Source organism: Ipomoea nil, unplaced genomic scaffold (genome assembly GCF_001879475.1).
Source record: "Ipomoea nil cultivar Tokyo-kokei standard unplaced genomic scaffold, Asagao_1.1 scaffold1971, whole genome shotgun sequence".
Lineage (NCBI taxonomy): Eukaryota > Viridiplantae > Streptophyta > Magnoliopsida > Solanales > Convolvulaceae > Ipomoea > Ipomoea nil.
Window position 1 is genome coordinate 652,593 of NW_017618399.1, and position 22,683 is coordinate 675,275.

General features: G+C 32.7%; 1 protein-coding gene across 1 annotated transcript; it reads right to left on the reverse strand.

Moving 5' to 3' along the window:
• Positions 1–10,189: 10,189 nt before the first annotated feature.
• LOC109147033 (probable protein phosphatase 2C 14) lies at positions 10,190–22,437 on the reverse strand. Its single transcript, XM_019294672.1, has 4 exons — positions 22,217–22,437; positions 10,989–11,121; positions 10,714–10,893; positions 10,190–10,597 (listed from the first exon to the last, which is right to left on the reverse strand). The coding sequence occupies exons 1-4, from the start codon at positions 22,435–22,437 to the stop codon at positions 10,190–10,192; spliced, it is 942 nt and encodes a 313-aa protein (XP_019150217.1).
• Between the last annotated feature and the right edge of the window lie 246 nt (positions 22,438–22,683).

Below are 22,683 nucleotides of genomic sequence, written 5' to 3' on the forward strand. Positions count from 1 at the left end.
AGTGCTATGTGCGCCATGGTGCGTGGTATAACGATTGCCTGTTTGGTTTAGGGTTTATCTTTTATGTTATAATTATAATTTTTACTTTAATACCCTTAATATATTTTCATGTATTTCAATAAATTTTTAAATTAAAATAAATAAATAAGATAATGGTATCATATATAATTACATGATTTAAAAATAATTAACTAACATAACTTGTGAAAAAAAAATTATTTTATAAGTTAATATGGCATAATAAAAAATAAAATAAAATATATAATTACAAAAACAATTAAAAATGATACATATAATAAGTCCACATAAAATATATATTTTATAACAATTAGAATTAAAAGGGGAAAATGTTTAAATATACATGGTAGTCTTGGATAACCTAAGAAATGTAAGGGAATCACATTCCCTTCAAAATCCTATGTGGATGGTATGTTGTATTCCTTTGGGGATGTTACATTCCCTTAGGAAAGTAAGATAACATGAACCAAAAATGAAAATGTAAACTTAGAAATGTCACATTCCCTTGGTTATATTGTATAACTTGAACCAAACACCTCCTAATTATTATAAAATATATATTTTATGTGGACTTATTATATGCATCATTTTTAATTATTTTTATAGTTATATATTTTATTTTATTGTTTATTACGCCATATTAAAAATAATTAAAAATGATACATATAAAATATATATTTTATGTGGACTTATTATATGTATCATTTTAAATTATTTTTATAATTATATATTTTATTTTATTGTTTATTACGCCATATTAAGCTGATCACGGGTAGCTTCAACATAATTTGCTAATTCTTCGAGTGTGGACCATTTACTTCAAATTACCATTAGCCCATTATTGATTATTGATTGAAGCATGCAATAGCTCTTTGGAATTATTAACTTTAAAAACAAAACGAAATTCAACAAATTAAAGGAAGGCAAGCAAACAACGTAAGTGCCATGGTATGTACGGTGTCAACTTTAACTTTTATTAGTAATTTCGTTATTTGAAAATGAGAGTTAATAGAAGCCTATCACATGGTTGATCTACTATTCAACCTCCTTTATTATTGTGTTGACTCTTGAGGCAAAAATTTGTCCGAGACTGTTTCAAAGATCATTGTCTGTTATACTAAATTAGGATTAAAATATTTATTACTTATATGGAAAAATGTAATATTTTTAAATTTTGATATAAAAGTATTACATTTTCCTTTATAAGTGTAACATTACTTATAAGGAAAAAATATAATACTTTTGATGAAAAAAATAATACTTTTACATCAAAATATTAGAGTAATATATTTGTCTATTATGTTTTATCTTATAATAAGTAACAAATATTTTATTCCTAATTTAGTATTACATTTGTTAGTATAAGTATTACATTCGCGCGCGCACACACACACACACACAAATATATATATATATATATATATATATATATATATATATATATATATATATATATATATATATATATATATCTACATACAATTCTAATAAGAGCCGAAAATTTTAGGCCCTTAACTGGAACAAAAATATGTCGGTACTATTGTTTCTTAAAATGATTGGTTCATATTATTTTGATTTTAGCATTTTTTTTTTAATGATTTTCCTTATCTACCCTCTATTATATTATTTTCTTCACTTATATAACCTAAATTCCGTTAGTATAAACTTTTGTACCTGAATATTCCGTTAACTATTTATTATTTTTAATTTTTAACTTACTCATTAATTTTTATAAGAAAGGTCTTAGGTTCGAACCCCATCATAGATAGAGTTGGAATAATTGTTAGACATATACTACGAATATGTTAAAATGTATTAAAATATATATAATATAAAATTTAACATAAACTTTGGTCAAATAACTAGGCCGACTAAATACATAACATTCAAAGTTAAGCATCAAAGAGTACAAATCAAGAAATTTAAAAATCATTTGATTTTTATGCATTTGAATTTTAGGTTAAGTTTTTTTTTTTTTTTTTTTTTTTTTTCGTTTAATTAATCTTCTCTTGATTATTTAGATCAGAACAAAACTTAATATTTCCATTATATTTTTGCATTATTGGTATGATTTAGGTTGTTATGGGATTAATATTTTTTTATGTATTTTTATAATGGTACAATTGTATATTACGTTACAAATATTATACTATTATTTTTTTTATCAGACAAAATTATTCTTACATCATTGTCAAACTTGTGCAACCTAACTACAAAGTTGTTGATCATAAATACAATTACACCTGGACTCTAAAACGGTAGGACCATTTCCCAAAGAATTGACAATGTTGACATCCACGGGCTCCAATTGAACAAGTTTACACATTAGAATTTTATCAAGGCATAAAAACTTGAAAAGAAATTTGTAAGTTAATTTTTACTAAATCATTATAACAATATCTATTGTAACTATATATTTTGAATTATTTATTATCATCCTCCACTGGCAATAATTGTAAAAATTGTCATTGACAAACTCTCAAAACAATCAACAACGAATGTAAATTAAAAAAAAAAATCAAGAGTAAAAGACAGTTTTTGTCCTAGACTTATAGTGGCACGGACAATTTTGGTCCTCAATAAAATTTTTTGCCATTTTATGTATAGACTTATTGTGACGAGGACATTTTTGATCCTCAGTCTGTAATTCTATTAAATGGCCATCTAAGAGGAGGACAATTACGTCAATTCATCCTATCTCCTTCTATATATTATATCTATGTGTATTTTGTTTTCTTCTTGATCAGAATTCGAAGGACCAAGTCGTTGGAGAGTCCAAGTCCCAGTTGTTCGATGAAATTGTTGAAGAGTCGAAGTCGCCAAACAAGTTACTAATAAACAAAATTATATTATAAATTTGAGATCCCAAATTAATCTCTCTGGTTATCTGATTTCTCTCATCGTCTCCATTTTCTCATTTTTCCGACTATGAGTGAAATACTTCATCTCTAGTTTCTCTGCTGCGAACCATTGACCAACTAGCTATTGTGAATCGGCTGCTGCGATGGTGCAACCGTCGACCAAGTTGTGACCACCGTCCATCACTCCATCAAAGGTAATCTTATTGCCAGCATCCATCGTCATTGCTCCCTTTGTAATGTATAGGGTTTGCTTCAAATTGGGTTTCAATTGAATCTGTTTAATTTTCTTCTCTCCGAATTAGGTCTTTGAATGGTTGGATTTGCTTCGCATTTGGTCTTCCACTTGTAGGATTAGAGTCCAATTTCGATTATTTGTTTTTGCCACCCCTTTGTGGGAATTGGGTTGCTGTCGAAATTGAGTTTCGGGTTGAACTTATGCTTTAACGTGGGTTTCTTTGTCTCTATATGTGCAATCAAATTGCAGTATTTTTTTGTTTTGTTTTGTTCTTTTTTTAATTACTTCATGGTGTCATTGTGCTTAGGGAGATGATATGATCTTTTAGCTTGTAGTGTGTTTTCACGGTTTGATTTGTTATTTCTGCCGATTTTATAGAGGAAAGAAGCATACTTTCAATTGATTAGGTCATGATCCCTTGAATATCATATTTACTTCATTTGCAGTATATGGTAAAGACTTGATAATGATTAATAGACACTTGATCTGTTAAGGAGATGCAATTACAATATTTTTCATTCATCTGTTAAGGATCCATTCTAACTTTCCATGCATGAATCCGACTCCTTTTCTTTTTTGGAATTTGTTCCAATTTCAACTATTGGATTTGAATGAACATTTGCAGGCTCTATTCTTTAAGTTGTGTTGAGTCTGTGAAAGTTGATATGATTTTGAATGGTTTGGTGTAGGTTGGACAAAGCATTTTGTAGTGCAAATAAACGAGGTTCAGAGTAAAGGCATCAAATGCATGGCTGGGGGACCAAAATCGTCCATCTCACAATAAAGAGATAGCCTAAATTGACGTAATTGTCCCTCTCTCAACCGGTCATCTAACAGAAATATAGACGGAGGACAAAAAAATGTCCTCGCCACAATAAGTCTGTCCATAAAATGGCAAATTTTTTTATAAAGGACTAAAATTGTCCAAGCCACTATAAGTATAGGACCAAAAATGTATTTTACTAAGAAATCAATGATTTCATTATTGTTGATGAAAAGTATGTACGCCAATTTATTACTCTTATTAAATTAAATAAATTAGTAGCTACAACAAAAAATAATACATATGCATTTAATTAATTTAGAATTAGATGTCTATAATGCTTTTCTTTAAAAAATTATTCATTATAAAAAATTTAAATAGAGATATAATTTCATTAGTTATATTATCTTTATTTTCTATAATTCAAAGATTCATTACCTTCAAATTTATTATTATATTCACTATATTGTTCATGTACTGAAGATGAAGACAATGACAATGCTACCCAAAAGAGAATTAAGAAGAATGAGAGAAATTTAAACCAAAAGTAGTATTTATTTAGACTACCCGTTTTTAGACTAGCATTATTACAAAGTTGCAAATATTTATTTTAGTGACAATATAATCAATCTCTCATATATTATCTTGCATTTATATACTTTAAATTACCGATTTAAATAAACAAATTCAATATTTATTTACCTATGCACGAACATCTCCGATATAATATTGCATTGATATACTTTGAAATACTTATTTAAAATAATCATTGGGCATTATTCCATTCGCGCGTAAAAGAACTAATGTTACTTATAAGGGAAACATAATACGACAAATGTAATACTTTTATATTTTGAAGTAAAAGTATTACTTTTTTTTTATTATTTATTATTATCAAAAGTATGACTAAATTGTAGGCACATCCAGCTTGGAGATTTAAGACTTCTCCATACCCAAATTCAAAGATCGAACCCTTAACCTTTGGTTAAGGATAAATAAGTCTCTTCTACTTAAACACACCCCCAAGTTATAGCTCTAGAGTCTTGTAGATCGTGGACAAGTATTTTAATTTGTTTTGGTTAGATTTTACACTGTAAATGAAGCTGATAATTTTTTCAAGACTTTAAGTATATTCTTTTAATGTATTTGTATTCTTCAAAGTTAAAAGACATATTTTCACTTTCATCTATTAATCCAAGACTTGGTAATTAGTTTATCACGATTTGGACTCACAAAATTACAAGTGAGTTAATTTTGCTGAATAAATTGATAAATGTTTTACTGACGAAATATTAGAGTAAAGAAATACTAAAGTTTATATTTTTTAGTCAAAAAAATGTGTGTGTGTGTGTGTGTATATATATATATATATATATATATATATATATATATATATATATAAACATATGTACGTACATGTGATTAGTCTTTGATTAATCAAATATTTAGTTCGTGATTAGTCTAATTTGGACATGAAATTAGACATTAACAGGGTGTTTGGTTGAAGAGAATTTAAATTTCTCTTCCCACTTAATTCCCACCTAATTTCAAACGCCACAAAATTTTCTTGTTTGGTTGAAAGAAATTGCAATTCCATGGAATTGCAATTCCCCCATTTTCATGGAATTAAAAATCCCATGTCCCCCTCGGGATTTTAATTCCTGGGATTTTAGGAAGAAAAAAAAGATACCGATGAGTCAAAATTACACATCCATTTTTTAACCTAAAATTAATGCTTGACAACAACAATTGACATTTTGGATTTTATACTACTTATTCCCTTTCAATTCTCATGTATACCAAACATTGTAATTGAAATTTCCATTAATTATATTCCTGTAAACCAAACACTAGAATTTAAATTCCCACTTTATTCCCAGTAATTCATCTCCCATGGAATTGCAATTTCTTTCCCATGTAATTCTCCCTCTCCAACCAAACGCCATGTAAGGTGTATTTGGTTCATGGGGTGACACAAGAAATGATAATGAAAGTCATAAACATTGTTTGGTGGACAATTTTTTTAAAACACATGTATAGGATTTGATTACCTTTATTATTATTATTATTATTTTTTGTGAGGATTTGATTACCTCTATAATTTGAAAAAAAAAAAAAAAAAGAAGCAAAACTCATTACCTAATTTAAATAAGGTATCATTTCTTTAATTGAGCCTTATCTCTACTCATTTCATCGCTTCCTCATTTCGTCGCCTCCCCACTGGCCACTACACAAGATTAGTGCTTTTAGATTTTTTTTTTAGATTTTTTTTTTCATATTGGTTATTATGATCAATTGTCTTGATTTTTTGTTTTGTTTTTGTTTTTTTGTATTTTAAAATATTTATTTCAATTATAAGGTCATACATAACTAAACAATCATATTGGTAATCATTCCAATTTCACTTTACTACCAAACATGTAAAATATTTTCACCAAAACTTATTTCATACCAAATATTTGATTACAAACACGCTCTAAATTAGACACATTCTAAGCAAATAATTTCTCCAAATTTGACAACTTGTAGTATGTACAAATTCACAGATTTTGGACAAAAGGATAACTCCATGTCGATTGAACATTAAGGGTAAAACTTATCCTTAATTGAAATTCAAATTCGAATTTGTAACTTGTCCATGTTGGTTGACATCTTAACTAACACTTTAGATTCCCTCAAAAAAATATAATAAAATAAAAAACTTTAGACACCTATAAATAGGTGTATTTGGTAATATGCCTTATAGAGGAAAGGATCCTTCTACAGTTGCTCATCTTCACACATGCAACTTCATCATCTTGTTGTTTATGCTCTTACTTGAGCTACAAATTGATGTATAGTTTGAATTTAATTGTGTTATAATTCAGGCTTGTGAAAGACGATAATTATAATATTTTTAGATATTTTTATGCAAAAGCAATCGGGTGGTCAAGTTGGACATCAACAACATGGTGGAACACCGGGCGCTCGTGGACACAGACAGCTCGGTGAACGTCATGTACTATGACACGTTCACCCAGCTGGGACTCTCAAGAAAATAGTTGGAGCAGGTGAGGACCCCTCATCTGGGTTTACGGGAGACTCAATTGACACGGAGGGGTCAATCAATTTGGAGGTGGAGATAGGCGCCCCACCCCCCACCAAGAGGTGGGAGGTCGAATTCGTGGTCGTCAGATTCAGCGGTGCCCACAACATGATACTCGGCCGACCCACCCTCGAAGACCTCAGGTGAGTGATTTCCATGGAGCACCTGTGCCTTAAGTTCCTGACACCAACCGGGTCGGGGTCGCCCGGGGAGACCAAAAGGTGAGCCGCAGTTGCTACTTAAAGGCATGTCGCCAAATTGGTCAAAAAGATCTCCAAGTCCACACCATAGCCAAAAAGAAGTTACGAGAGGAAGCAGGTCGACCTCACGCTGAGCCTGTGATCGAGACAGAAGAGGTCGTGCTAGACCTCAACCGACCCGACCGAGTTGTAAAGGTGGGAGTCGGCCTCCCGGCCGAGCTCCGGACACGGATAATTGACACCATCAGGAGCTACAAGGACGTCTTTGCATGGGGTCCCTAGGATATGCCGGGCCTCAGCCGAGACGTAATCACGCATAAATTGGCTATAGACCCCGCGATGGCATAGTCCCGCAGGACTTAGCTTAGGAGGCTAACACAAGGCCTTTTGTCAATAAATAAATAAATAAATAAATAAATAAAATGGCTTTATTTTAGCACCTTGCCGCTGCCGAGGTGCGTCGCTCAACACCTCGGCAAGACCGAGGTGCCTCGTGGTGGCACCTCGGTACATTGCCGAGGTGCGTCGCTCAAGCATTCAAGTCGGGGGGGGGGGGGGGGTGGGGGGGTGGGAGCAGCCGCATTATGAGCGTTCACCTCCGTGGCATACTCGGCCAGGCTCTCGGGAAACTGCAGATTCTCTAAAGTGGGGGAGGCAGGGCCAGGAGAAAGGTGGTTCTCCGCAACATAACTGTCAAGGGAGGCTAGGTCCACGGGCTCCTCTCGTGTGTAGTTCCCCTCCGATGGCGCAGGTGAGTCAAGGGCGGCCAGGTCAGGGTTGGGCTCCATCTCCGGTAAGCCTCTACTCACGGGGTCAAAAGAGTTGTCCTGCTCACGAAGAATGGTGTAAATCTTGTTTTGCATCCGGTACAAGCCTGTCTCGTAGGCCGCCAACCCCTCGCCGGCCACCCGGCGACGGCCCTCGTCCAAGGCAAGCCACTCCTCCACCAGCTCCACCTTGTGATCACGAGCGTAGGACATTGCCTTGGTCTTGAGGAAAGTGGGGACGACGCGGGAGAGCTCCCCACGCATTTTCTCTAGCTCGAGGCGGTGGGATCCTGTGTATATATATCCTGTGTAAAAAAAAAAAAAAACTGGCACATAGAAACACATCACAAAATATTAGAGTATAATTACAAATTATTAAAGGGTCAAAACAAAGTAAATAAAAATACAAATATTTGCTTACATTAAATAGAATTAAAATTACAAATTATTATAAATTTATTTGTAAACAACATTTTGAGTAGTATTTAAAAATTATATATATACACATATGGGCTGCAAGAAATTAGTAGAACATGAAGCCCAAAATATTATACAGCTCAACAAAAATATATGGAGAGCCCAAATCCTTAAAGTCCATGTATAAATATCCAAAAATTCATCTCCGCGTATTCATTATACCCTGCACCACGGCGCACACAGCATTGTGCGTCCTGCGCCTCCCAAAACGACGTCGTTTTGGTAAGTTATGTAGGGAGTTAACGTGATTATGTACATTATGGTATACAATTATGTGTATTTGTTTATACAATTATGTACATTTTTTTTATACAATTGTGTACATCTAAAACAGGAAATTTTATTATGTTAAGAGTTTATGTGTATTATGTTAAAAGTTTATGTGTATTATGCATTACTAGTATTTTCACTCGTGCGATGCACGGAATTGATTTGTTGTAATATATTAAGTATATTTGAATCGATATATAATTATTTAAATTAGAACATCAAATATTATATAGTGCAATTAAAGATATGGTTTGGATCGTTTATGTATTTTGATGTTATCATTGCTTGAATTTGTGCAAATAATTGCTCAAATTAATAGCTAATGTCTAGATGTACGCATGCGGTGCTATAATTTTGAATATTTTATTTATCATTGTTTATTATTTTTATAAGTTAGACAAGTTAGATAAGTTATAGGAATGAATTGCTATCCTAATTCATTTGTACGGAAGATATATTTTTTGTCTAGATATATAGCAATTTTTTCATTAAAAAAAAAAACATAATATCATGCACCGATTATATTTACACATTATTGAAACCTCTTTGTAGACGACATTGGTATTGGCAACACAATCTTGTTCATCCTCGTCCAAAGCTAACACCTTCAGTTCATCAGGACAGGTTACTCGGATAAAAATATATAATGGTAGAATATCACTCAATTAGTGATCCTTTTATATTTTCAGTCAATTGGTAATATCATATTCATTTTCAGCCAATTATTATTATTATTATTATTATTATTATTATTATTATTATTATTATTATTATTATTATTATTATTATTGTTGTTGTTGTTGTTGTTGTTATTATTGTTATTGTTATTGTTGTTGTTGTTGTTGTTGTTATTGTTATTGTTGTTATTGTTGTTATTGTTATTGTTATTGTTGTTGTTATTATTATTGTTATTGTTATTGTTATTGTTATTGTTATTGTTATTATTATTGTTATTCTTATTGTTATTATTATTGTTATTATTATTATTATTATTATTATTATTATTATTATTATTATTATTATTATTATTATTATTATTATTATTATTATTATTATTATTATTATTATTATTACTGTTATTGTTATTGTTATTGTTATTGTTATTGTTATTGTTATTGTTATTGTTATTGTTATTGTTATTGTTATTATTATTATTATTATTATTATTATTATTATTATTATTATTATTATTATTATTATTATTATTAGGGAAAATCAACAATTTGGTCCCTCAATTGTTAGCGAAATATCAATGTAGTCCCTTAATCGCGTAATCATCGATTTAGTCCCTAGAAATAACTGTTTTTAGTTGATTTAGCCCCTCCGGTCGTAGCCCATCCAAAATCAGGCGATAGCTCCGATTTGCCATGGGTAATTTAGTCATTTTTCTTTTTAGTCTTCTTCCATTGTTCTCTTTTGTTTCTTTAGTCTTCTTCTTCTTCAACTAAACTCCTCAAGCACTCGGATTCAGAGGGCTTTCGTTTTCTTTGCTGAATTCATCGTCTGTTTCTTTCTAGGCATCAACACTTTTAGTAGAGCATGGAGAGCAGCCTGCCCTTATACTTGAATGGGCCAGTGAAATTCTTTGAGCCTTCAATGGAGTTTCGGTTTCTCTGCTGAATTCATCATCTGTTTCTTTCCAGATATCAGCACTTCTGTAAGAGCAGGGAGAGTAGCCTGAGGCTCTACTACTTGACTTGGCCAATGAAATCCTCAAAGACTTTTGTGCAGGACTTCCATTTTCAGTGTCAAAATCGCATTCGTTTCCTTTGTTTGACTTCACTAGAGAAATTCTCTTTAACTTTGAAGAGGGACTAGTGCTAATACAATCAAATTCAAACACATTTTCTTTTAAATCAACATCTTTTGGTCCCGGTTGACATGATTGCATCACCATATCTATGGCTTCCTGGTTCTCAACCTACATCAACAAAATACTAAAAAGTTCAAAGGATTACTGCTACCTGTAATAGTGTGATATCATAATTTTTATTTTATTTTTGAAAAAAAAAAGATTGGCTTGTTAATTCTACCAACCTTGTCCCAAAGTCCATCTGAAGCTAAAACAAGATATTGCATATCTGTAGTAAGGCACATTATCTTTGTGTCAGGCTCGGCCACTACCCAGTCCTTCAAATGAGCATCTCCAATGCTTCTGGAAACCGAGAGTACACCATGAACTCTCCAAGCTCCTCGGTGAATCTCAACGTAGCCTCCCTATACCAGAAGCTCAAAGAAGTTGTGATCAGCAAACACTGCTCTCCTTCATGTTATTAGTTCAAAGAACAGTTTTGATGCAAGAAAAGAGGTACCTTATCCTTGATCCTTCTCCTCTCATCCTCTTGTCTAGCTCTATGATCTCTCGTAAGGACTTCAGCTACTCCACTCCTACAAAGAACTGCTCTGCAGTCCCCTAAATTGGAAACTATGATCTCCGATCCTCTCCTTCAATCAAACCAGCGACGCAGCAGGCACCCAGACTAAAGAAACTAAAGAGAACAATGTAAGAAGAAGACTAAAAAGAGAAATGACTAAATTACCCATGGAAAATCGGAGCTATCGCCGGATTTTGGACGGGCTACGGCCGGAGGGGCTAAATCAACTAAAAACAGTTATTTCTAGGGACTAAATCAATTATTACGCGATTAAGGGACTACATTGATATTTCGCTAACAATTGAGGGACCAAATCGTTGATTTTCCCTTATTATTATTATTATTGTTATTGTTATTATTGTTATTGTTATTGTTATTGTTATTGTTATTGTTATTGTTATTATTATTATTATTATTATTATTATTATTATTATTATTATTATTATTATTATTATTATTATTATTATTATTATTATTAATTTTTTTTTTTGCGAGGTAAAGTGTTCAAAGTTCGGGAAGGCATAACTTTTGACTCGGTTGTCCATTTTGGACATTTTTTTTTTCAAATCGCATATTTTTTTCGAGATCTATACACCCCAAAGAGCCAAAGGCGGTATGACCCTCTAATTTCTCCAAAAAAAATGCTTCTTTTGCTCTTAATTTTAATTTTTTATGTGTTTAGATGGTTTCAACAATATTCAAAATGATTTTACAACCACTTACGTAAATAATTTGTATGAAAAAACTAGAAGAACCTTATGTTTTTACTATTGAATTTTAAAATTTTTAGTTTAATTTTTTTTAATTTTTTAAAAAATAAAAATAAAAATAAATAAATAAATAAATCGGCGCCTAGGGGGCGCCTAACGTTTTTTGCAACCTTGCCCAATACCTACATATACAAGCTACTACATTAGATGTCCCAATAATCGCCTCTAATGGACCACAAGGTCGTTGGTAGGTCACCATGATATTGACAACCACAAGAAGCCTAGCTATTCACTTTGCATTTTCCTAACAATTATTTCTCAACAGTTTTCAGCCATGGCGAGTGACAATACTACACTTCGCATCGTGATGCTTCCATACAGGGCCTGCTTTTAGATTTTTGTGGTCCTGTTCTGGTAAATAAATGAGGTCCTACCAAAATGACAATTTTAAAAGTAATACCGTCTTCTTTTCTAATAATAAGGTGATAAAATGTTGTCGTGCTCAAAGAAAAAACAAAAAACAAAAAACATATTATGGAATAAATTACAACAACAACAACAACAACAATAATAATAATAATAATAATAATAATAATAGTGTGCGCAAACTTGCAATGCAAACGGATTAAAAAAGGAAGAAGAAAAAACATATTATGGAATAAATTACAATAATAATAATAGTGTACGCAACTCACAATGCAAAATGATTAAAAAAAGGGAAATGTTCAAAGTTGAAGAACCTCTGACCTCTAAATCTTAACTATAATAAAGCTATATGGTTTGAGAAGTAATTAATGTTATAATTAATGTCACAACATCCTTTATTATAAAAAAAAAAAAAAACAAAAAAAAAGCACAACATTTGAAAAATAAAATAGCTATATATTATATAATCATATAAAAAATGTACTTTTGAAAACTAAAATAGCTATATATTATATAATCATATAAAAAATGTGTTCAATTAGAGTTTAAATTTACTCATACAAAATTTGAAAATTGCTTTCCAAATGTAACTATTTTAGTTATTATTCGTATTGTGAAAATTATAATATAGATGAAATACAATTAAGAATAAATCAATATAATTATGTAAATTCTCTCTATAAGTTTATTTGAATATGCACATAATTAGAGATTATATTAACCATACAAAATTTTAATTTTAATTGTACTTTTGTATTCTATAAAAATAATAAATACTTGACCAATGGAAGCTCAAAAATATTATTATATTAAACAATTTAAAATATTTTAGTTTTTCTATTTTTTATTTATATTTATAATAACATAATTTTTTCCCGTGCATCGCGCGGGTGAATTACTAGTTAAAATACAATAAGAATATGTACCTACTGAATCAATGAGTTAAGTACGTGCAAACATAATTTATTTTTTCTTGTGTACACGGATGAGCAGCCATTATTTAGTTTAAAAAGATAATTATTTTTTATAATATATTTTAAGAATTTAACAGCGGTACATTTACAACGTATTACATATTTTACCATTGAATATTCATGCATGAGACTTCACAAAAGTTTGAGTGATTAGGAAAATTTAGAGCTACTGCTTGAAGAATTGCACTAGGCCGGTAAACTCTACTCAACAATTTTAGCCAACAAAGAAAAATCTTGTCGTGTGACTATAGTTGACAATTGACCAAAATGACATAAATTATCCATAATTGACTAGTCCAAATCAAGAATAATTGGCAAATTATACCGTGCACCAGGGCGCACAATGACCCAAAACAACGTCGTTTTGTACCTTGTTCATGTGTTTGTTGTTAACCCCTTTAAAAAATTCTCATGTTTTGAATGTACAGAATTATATAATAGAAAATACATAATTTTATACTTGAAAACACATAATTTTATACCTGAAAACACATAATTTTATAACTGAAAATTCCCATGTTTCGAATGTACATAATTATATAATAGAAAACACATAATTTTATACCTGAAAATACAGAATTTTATACCTGAAAACACATAATCTTTTTTAAAAGAATAAAAATCTCCTCTTTCGAATGCACATAATTTTATACCTGAAAACACATAATTTTATAACAGAATACAAAACGACGTAATTTTGGGAGGCACGGGGCACACATTGCTATGTGCGCCCTGGTAGGGACGGAGCCAGAAATTCGATTGAGGGGGGGGGGGGGGGTGGGGGGGGGGGAGTAGGACGGATTCAGAAATTTTTTTCAGTAAAAGCGAAACATTAAAACAAAAGATATAATTTAAAAAAATAAATAAATTACCTAAGAATTTTTTTTTTTTATAACCATTACTTAAGAAATATAATTGTAATTTAATAAAATAATTTGAATAGAAAACACATTATAAATTATACATATCACTATTAATATAAAAGAATGTTATATATATATATATATATATATATATATATATATATATAAAGCCATAGGGGAATGACAAAATGTGCTAATACATGGTTTTGAACCCAAAACCTTTCCTATTACTATAAATATGCTCTACCAACTAATCTAACTCTTTACTTGTTAACATTTACTAGTTTTTTTTTATACTAATACTAAAACATATACTATATATATGTTTTAGTATAAGTGATATTCCTACGGGAGTGTAGGAAGGGAGGAAAGTAGCACGAAGCTGTGAAATCCTGGATTGTCACACGGAGCAGTGAGATCTGAAGCAGCAGTGTCGGAGGGACTGGGCGTGATTAGTGCGGGCTTTGTGATCAAAGCACTAGATCACGGGATACGTTTCTACCGGAGTGTGGAAGACGGGGGGAAAGTAACGTGGAGTCGTGAAAACATGGGATAGTAGCGCGGTGACGTGAAACCCGAAGCAGCAGTGTGGTGTCACTGGGCGTGATTAGTGCGGACTTGGTGATCAAAGCACTAGATCACGGAATTCATTGTATCTTGGAACCAAGAAGTGGTGGATATAGTGAATTGCTCTTGGAGATAAGAGCAAGTGGAGTAGGAGGATTACACCACCTCCGAACCACTATAATTGTCTTGTGTTCTTTACTGCTTTCTTTACTTACTGCTCTTTACTTGCTTCACACAAGATATACTTGTCACAATCTCACACACACTTTATCTTTATTTATTTCCGCTGCGTACCATACTCTAACAATCTAGTTAAGAGTTTTGGTTTCTTTGTGTCTTAGCAATTGTTGTGCTGTGCGAAAAAGTTTGAAAGTCTATTCACCCCGCCCCCCCCCCCCCCCCCCCCCCCTCTCTAGACTTTAACCTTACCTCTTTTGGGACCAACAATTGGTATCAGAGCAGGCTATCTATTTAGGCCAATTTGCTATATAAGCACGTTGCCTAATTGGGTCAACCTTTTCTGACTGCTAGACAGATCCATTCTACAAAGTGTGTGATTAGATTAACCTTTCATATCTCTCGTGATGATGATGAAGAAAGATTTAGCTCAAAATCTATTATTCTCACTTGATAATTTGATGATTGGAAAGTTCGTATGCAGGTACACTTATCGGCTTTACACGTGAAATGTGGGAAGTTATTTCCACTGGTCCTATCGAAATATTAAAAGTCAATACGGCATTTGTCTTATCTCCGGATGCTCCACAGTACGTACAAAAGCCTAAACCGGAATGGACATCGGATGATAGAACACGGAATAATCTTGACAATATTGCCAAGGATATTCTATTCAAAGCCGTGGATGATACAATATTTCCGAAGATCGAAAGTGTGCTACTGCTAAAGAAATATGGTAAACTCTCATCAAGATTGGCGAAGGAGATGAACAAGAGAAAGACAATAAGCTCACAATCGCCATGAAGAAGTTTGATGATTTCAAAATGCTCTCAAATGAAAGTGTTGCAGACATGGAAGCTTGAATGATCAAAGTTCTTGAAGAGATTAATGATCTTGGCAAAAATATTAGCCAAAAAGAAATTAATCTCAAAATCCTACGACGCTTACCATCTGCATGGGATATGAAGGTTACGGCTATGCGCGATCACCAAGATCTAAGAATGTTGTCAACAGACAAATTATTTTGTGATCTAAAAGCATACGAGTTTGAAATGAAAGCCAAAGATGATGATGTTCATGAAGATCGAAATTCTACTTTAATGGCCGAACAACCGTCAACCTCCAGGTCAGTAGATAATATTGATTATATGACTGACGAACAGTTTGCTCTTTTTGTTAAAAGATTTAAAAGGTTTATGCGAAAAGGAGACAACAAAAATTCTGCTGGTGGAAAATTCGTCTCTCGCACGCCACAAGAATAAAAGGTCGAAGAAAACAACAATTTATGCTACAATTGCCGCAAACCCGGACATTTTTAAATAAATTGTCTATATCCGATCGTTAGCAAGTACCAAGGCAAAAATGTTGAATCTACGCTGAACAAATCCGAAAGCAAAAGGTTCAAGCGCGATAAAAGAAAAGCTCTCGTTAGCAACGAACCAAATGAAAATGATGAATCGGAGGAATCATCATCAAGCGATGAAAGCTCGTGTTCGGATGATGATACGGCGCTAGTGTGTAAGTCAATTGAGTTGAGTTCAAGCGAAGATTGCTTTATGGCTCTTGGACCAGAGGAAGAAGAGGTAACATCTAATTCTTTCAATTATGTTAATTCCTCTTTTTCTCGTGAATCTATTGGCAGTCTAATGTGAGATTGTCAGGAGATTATGCTCACTCATTCTCAACTCAAGGAGCGCAATAATATTCTAATTCTTGAAAAAGATGATAAGAATAAAAAATTGCAAGATGTTTTACTTGAAATGAGTAAGTTGAAGAGTGAAAATATTCACCTTCAAGAAGAGTGTAAAGCAAGAGAGGTTAGAGAACATAACCTTCGGGCAACTATTGCTATGTTCACTAACTCGTCCAAAATAATGGATAAGATGGTGAGCATGCAAAAGCCATCAGAAGATAGAACCGGAATCGGTTATGACTCCACATGTTCTCAAACCCCTCCAAATCTGACTAATTCTACTGCTACTTTAAATAATAAAGTTCAAGTGGTAAAATTTGTTAAAAGTCAGAATAGCACGATGAGACAAGGACTTGGCTATCATGAGAAAGCAAAGTTGAATGTTGAAAGGCCGAAACAAATCTACACTACGGCAAAGCAACAAAAATTCTTCAAGCAAAGATATGCCAAAGAGTCAAGTGCAAAAAGATTTCATAGAAAAGAGGGAAGCTTTTCTAGAAATAGAGTTGGGAGATTTTATGTCACTCAAAAGGATTGGTTGTGTAATAGATGTAATACTTTTTTATAAACCAAAGCAACAATCCTCTTCCCAGTGTTAAAATATAAAAATAATTTTCAAAATCCGGCGCCAAAAATGTTTTCAAAAGTGAATTATGATTATCGTGTCTCAAATGGTTACAAATCGCCTTATCTTAATTCAATAAGATCTAGGTGGGTTTGGTTACCTAAAATCACTAACAGTAAAGGACCCAAGCAAGTATGGGTACCTAAAGTTAATTAATCTTTTTTGCAGGATGTTTGGTACAACGATAATGGTTGCTCACGCCACATGACTAGAAATAAATCATATCTAGTGAATTTCAAAGAAATCGATGGAACAAAAGTTATATTCGGAGGAAATCAAAATTATGGAATTACAAAAGGAGTTGGCACGATCAAGAAAAATGGATTAAAAATTGAAGATGTTTCATTCGTTGAAGGCTTGAAATTCAATTTGTTGAGCACTAGTCAATTTTGTGATAAATGCTATCTTGTAGAATTTTCTAAAGATAATTGCCTAATAAAAAATGAGCTCACAAATGAAGTAGTACTCTCTGGAAAAAGACGAAAGAACATGTATGTTGTTGACTGGAGTACAAGCAAAGATTCAGTGTGCTTAATGGTCAGAAATTCGAATGAAGCTAATTGGGAATGACATAGAAAGCTCAACCACTTAAACTTCAAGACTATGAATCAACTTGCGAAGAAGAATCTAGTTGAAGGCTTGCCAGATATTATCTTCAAAAAGGACCAAGTGTGTGATGCATGCCAACGCGGAAAGCAAATCAAATCATCATTCAAATCAAAGACACACGAGTCAACGTCAAGACAGCTAAGCTTACTACATATGGACTTATTTGGACCAGTTGATCCAATAAGTGTAAGTGGTAAGAAATATACACTCGTTGTTGTTGATGATTTTTCTAGGTACACTTGGACTGTGTTTCTTAAGAAGAAAAATGAAGTTGAGCAAGTTCTACCGAAGCTGTTGAAGCAACTACAAAATGCGAAAGAATTGCAAATATAAAAAATACGAATGGATCGTGGAACCGAGTTCGTGAATGGAGTTATACAAGTTTTTTGAAATTCACATGGAATTTCTCATCAATTATCTGCTGCAAGAACACCGCAACAAAACGGTGTTGCCGAAAGAAGAAATCGGACGCTCAAAGAAGCCGCACGAGTGATGATTAGTGTAGCCGGTCTCCCGAAATGATATTGGGCGGAAGCTATCAACACTGCTTGCTACACGAAAAATCAAAGCATGATCCATAAGCAGTACAAGAAGACGCCATATGAGCTTTATAAAGGGAGAAAACCAAATATTGGTTATTTTCATATTTTTGGATGCAAATGCTTTATTCATATTAATGATAAATTGCATCTAAAAGCTTTTGATGAGCGTGCAGATGAAGGAATTTTTCTAGGATATTCAGCTACCAGCAAGGCGTTCAGAGTTTTGAATAAAAGAACAATGGTGGTTGAAGAATCCATACACGTTGTATTCGACGAAAAATCACAGATCAATAATGGCGCTCTGGGCGAAGAAATTGCACAAAATGGTAACAAGTGTCATATTGATTTTTGTGATACTAATGATACGTGTATAGATGATGTTTTGTAGGGAATGGATGAGTTGGAAATTAATTCTCTAGAAAATCCCATCCCTCATCCAGAAGAAGTTGGAAATTTCTTTAATAATAATTTTGGAGGTGAAGCTACACGTGAGAATCGAGATGCAGTACGGGTTGAAGTTGGTGATCCAGTTAGTGATCAAATTACAGGCGAAGTTGGTGATCAATTTCAAGGTGAATTAATTAAGGAAATTCGAACCAACACAGCCAGTACACAACAAATGGATCCACCCAGTACCATGCACCCATTTGAACCAGATTTAAGATGGCTCAAAAATCACCCTCCAGAATTAATTATTGGGAATGTACATGAAGGCGTGAAAACAAGATCATCTACTATGGAAGCATTGTTCATGTGTTTCTATCTCAAATTGAACCAAAAGAAGTAGACGAAGCTCTTAATGATCCGAATTGGATAGATGTTATGCAAGAAGAGTTCGATCAATTCAAAAGAAATGGTGTTTGGGAACTTGTTCCAAGACCGACGAACCACAATGTTGTAGGAACCAAATAGTTCTTCCGGAACAAAGCAAACGAAGAAGGCGTGATTGTTAGGAATAAAGCAAGGCTCGTTGCAAAAGGATACTCTCAAGAAGGAGGAATAGATTTTGACGAAACTTTTGCACCGGTAGCCAGACTTGAAGCAATCAGAATTTTCCTAGCCTACGCCGCACACAAAGATTTCACCGTTTATCAAATGGACGTGAAAAGCGCATTCTTGAATGGTCTACTTGAAGAAGAAGTTTATGTCGAACAACCCCCAGGTTTTGAGGTAAAAGGCGAAGGTGATAAAGTCTACAAACTTAAAAAAGGCATTGTATGGGTTGAAACAAGCATCTAGAGCTTGGTATGATACTTTGTCAATGTTCTTGATAAGCAGTGGATTCACCAAAGGCCTTGTTGATAAAACTCCATTTAGAATTCAAGATGGTGATCATATTTTATTAGTGCAAATCTATATTGATGATATTATTTTTGGAAGCACTAACAATTCTTTGTGTGAGAAATTTCCAAAGCTTATGTAGAACAAGTTTGAAATGAGCATGATGGGTGAATTGAATTACTTCTTGGGTTTACAAGTCAAACAACTGAAAGAATGAATATTCATCAATCAAGCAAAGTACACTCGCGACTTGATAAAGAAGTTTGGCCTTGATTGAAAATCATCGATCAAGATTCCAATGAGCACATCATTAAGGCTAGACAAAGATGAAGATGGAAAGGATGTCGATCAAACAAAATATAGAGGAATGATTGGTTCTCTTGAATATCTTACTGCAAGCAGGCCGAACATTTCTTATGCTGTGGGAGTGTGTGCAAGATTCCAAGCAAATCCAAAAGAAAGCCACCTCACTGCAACAAAGAAGATCATACGATATCTGAAAGACACAATCAATGTTGGATTGTGGTATCCAAAAGGTACAGATTTTACTCTAACGGGTTTTTCAGATGCGGATTTTGCAGGTTGCAAAATAGACAGAAAAAACACTTCCGGGACATGCCAGTTCTTTGGGGGAAGGCTTGTTTCTTTGTTTAGCAAAAAGCAAAATTCCATCGCAACTAGTACCGCCGAGGCCGAATATATTGCTGCAGGAAGTTGTTGTGTGCAAATTTTGTGGATGAAGCAACAATTGAAGGATTACGGAGTTAATTGTGATGACGTTAGTATTTATTGTGATAATACTAGTACAATCGCTATCACTCACAATCCGGTGCTTCACTCAATAACCAAACATATCGACATTCGACATAATTTCATTAGGGATCACGTTGAAAAGAAAAATCTCAAGATCGAATATATCCCTACGGAAAACCAAGTTGCTGATATTCTCATGAAGCCTTTATGCGAAACGAGATTTTCTACCTTAAGGCACGAGTTGAGAATGATCGAAATGAGCTAAGTATCACTGGACTTAATCTCTCAATTTAATTGATACCTGTGCTCAAAATAAATTGTTTTACGTGATTATATGCATATATTTATTCGAAATTTTTGTGTGATAAAATTGCAATATGTGTTAAAAATTTATTTGTGTATTTGCATGTGTTATTTAACGTGAAATCATATGCCATGCAAATTAATTTGATAAAATGTGCAATTCGTGATTATTTGACAATTTGTTTAAAATTGTATGATTCAATGTGTTATTTAGTGTGCGAATATTTGTTCATGTGTGTATAAATTGATTAATCTGTTTGCATGAACAATTTGCCTAAAAATCTAATTTAATGTGTAATATATGTGTTTCGTGCATATGTGATTTATGTGATATAATTTGCTATAAAAATGTTTTAGAAATATGTGCTGAAAGTTAATTTTTTTTTTTTGTTAGTTTCTAAAATGTTTAGAATCTGATTTGTGTGCAAATTATATGAAGATGTTTCTAAACATTTATTTGGAAAATGTGTGATAATTTTGTTAATTTCTAAAATGTGCTTATTTTGATTGGAAATTACCGTATGTATGATTAATATATTTAATATATGTGTGATTGTTTATTTATGGATGATTTTTGCTACTAATGAGATGTTTCAGGAGGAAAGGAGGAAAATCAGAGTTTAATTGGGAATCAAACTTCCACCCATAAACTCCTACCCATAATAAACATCCACCCAACCTAAACCTCCCCACATAATCCTCTCCTAGAGCCTGTCAGCAAAATCCACCTCTCAATCGATCCCCATAAACAAATCTCAAGGAAATCAGAACCCAAATCCTTTCTTAATCTCTACTGGTATGTTTGGTTCATGGAATAGGTCAGGAATGGAATAACATTCCTTGGAATAGACCTATTCCATCGTTATCATTTTGTCATGCGAATAACATGCCTAGAAATGAGCTATTACCTTCGCAAGGGGAATAGCCATTCCTAGGGTGGGCCTTGGTATTAGCTATTCCCGTGCCCTTGGGAATAGCTTTTATATCACAAATACCAAAAATACCCTTTGCACATTAAATAATATTTATATTTATTTAATAAATATAATGTATTATATAAATGTATATATTTAATTAAATTATAATTTTTATCTATCAATAAATATATATATTTAAATAAATTATTTGTGTGTGTGTGTGTGTGTGTATATATATATATATATATATATATATATATATATATATATATATATATATATATATATATATATATATAGACGCGCACACAGACACACACACACACACACACACACACACACATATATATATTTCCAAAATGCCAATTGCAAACGCTGCAAAATGTGTGTGTGTGTGTGTGTGTGTGTGTATATATATATATATATATATATATATATATATATATATATATATATATATATATATATATATATATATATATATATATATATATATATGGAAGGGATCAGGTACATTTGTTGCTTCCCGTGCGGTTGTGCGGTGGATTAATGTGCGTGAGGTTTATACTTAATGTGCGTGAGTGTTATGCTCAGTATGCTAGAGATTTGTACTTAATGTGCGTCATGTTAATATGCGTGAGTTTTGTACTTAATGTGTCAGAGTATTGTGCTTAATATGCGTGAGATTTGTGCTTAATGTGCGTGAGTAATAAGAGAATTTCAACAATCTGGAATTGAAGCAAACAACAGAAGTTCCAGATTCTCGCACCAAGATTGGTCTGCATAGACCATTGATAAGGATAGGATTTATGTATTTACTTTGGGAAGCTTTTATTTCATTGTAAACATCAGTAAAGCAGAGCAACACACTATTATATGTCGTTATTGAAACTTGAAGATTCAAATCTTTCATCTTGGATAGAACAAAAAGAGCATCAGCAACCATCTCAGATGTCGAATAAGCACATGCCAGGATATTCTATACCACATTATGAGCAACCCAATAATCGAAGTTATTCTAAAGCAACTCACAGAGTGCAGGTACTGGGGATGGGGAAGAAGAAGCTGATATCCATATTTTCTGCTGCATTTTACACATTCACGCACATTAAGTACAAATCTCAGGCACATTAGACACAACACTCACGCACATTGAGTACAAATCTCACGCACATTAATAACCGCACAACCG

What these genes read in the sequence shown, in the direction of transcription:
- LOC109147033 (XM_019294672.1), bottom strand. Translation starts at nt 22,437, where the DNA reads ATGGTTGCTGATGCTCTTTTTGTTCTATCCAAGATGAAAGATTTGAAT. An exon ending in GGAGAAGGATCAAGGATAAG is followed by an intron (nt 10,894 to 10,988) that starts GTACCTCTTTTC and finishes CTTCTGGTATAG; the next exon opens with GGAGGCTACGTTGAGATTCA. An exon ending in CAGATGGACTTTGGGACAAG is followed by an intron (nt 10,598 to 10,713) that starts GTTGGTAGAATT and finishes TTGTTGATGTAG; the next exon opens with GTTGAGAACCAGGAAGCCAT.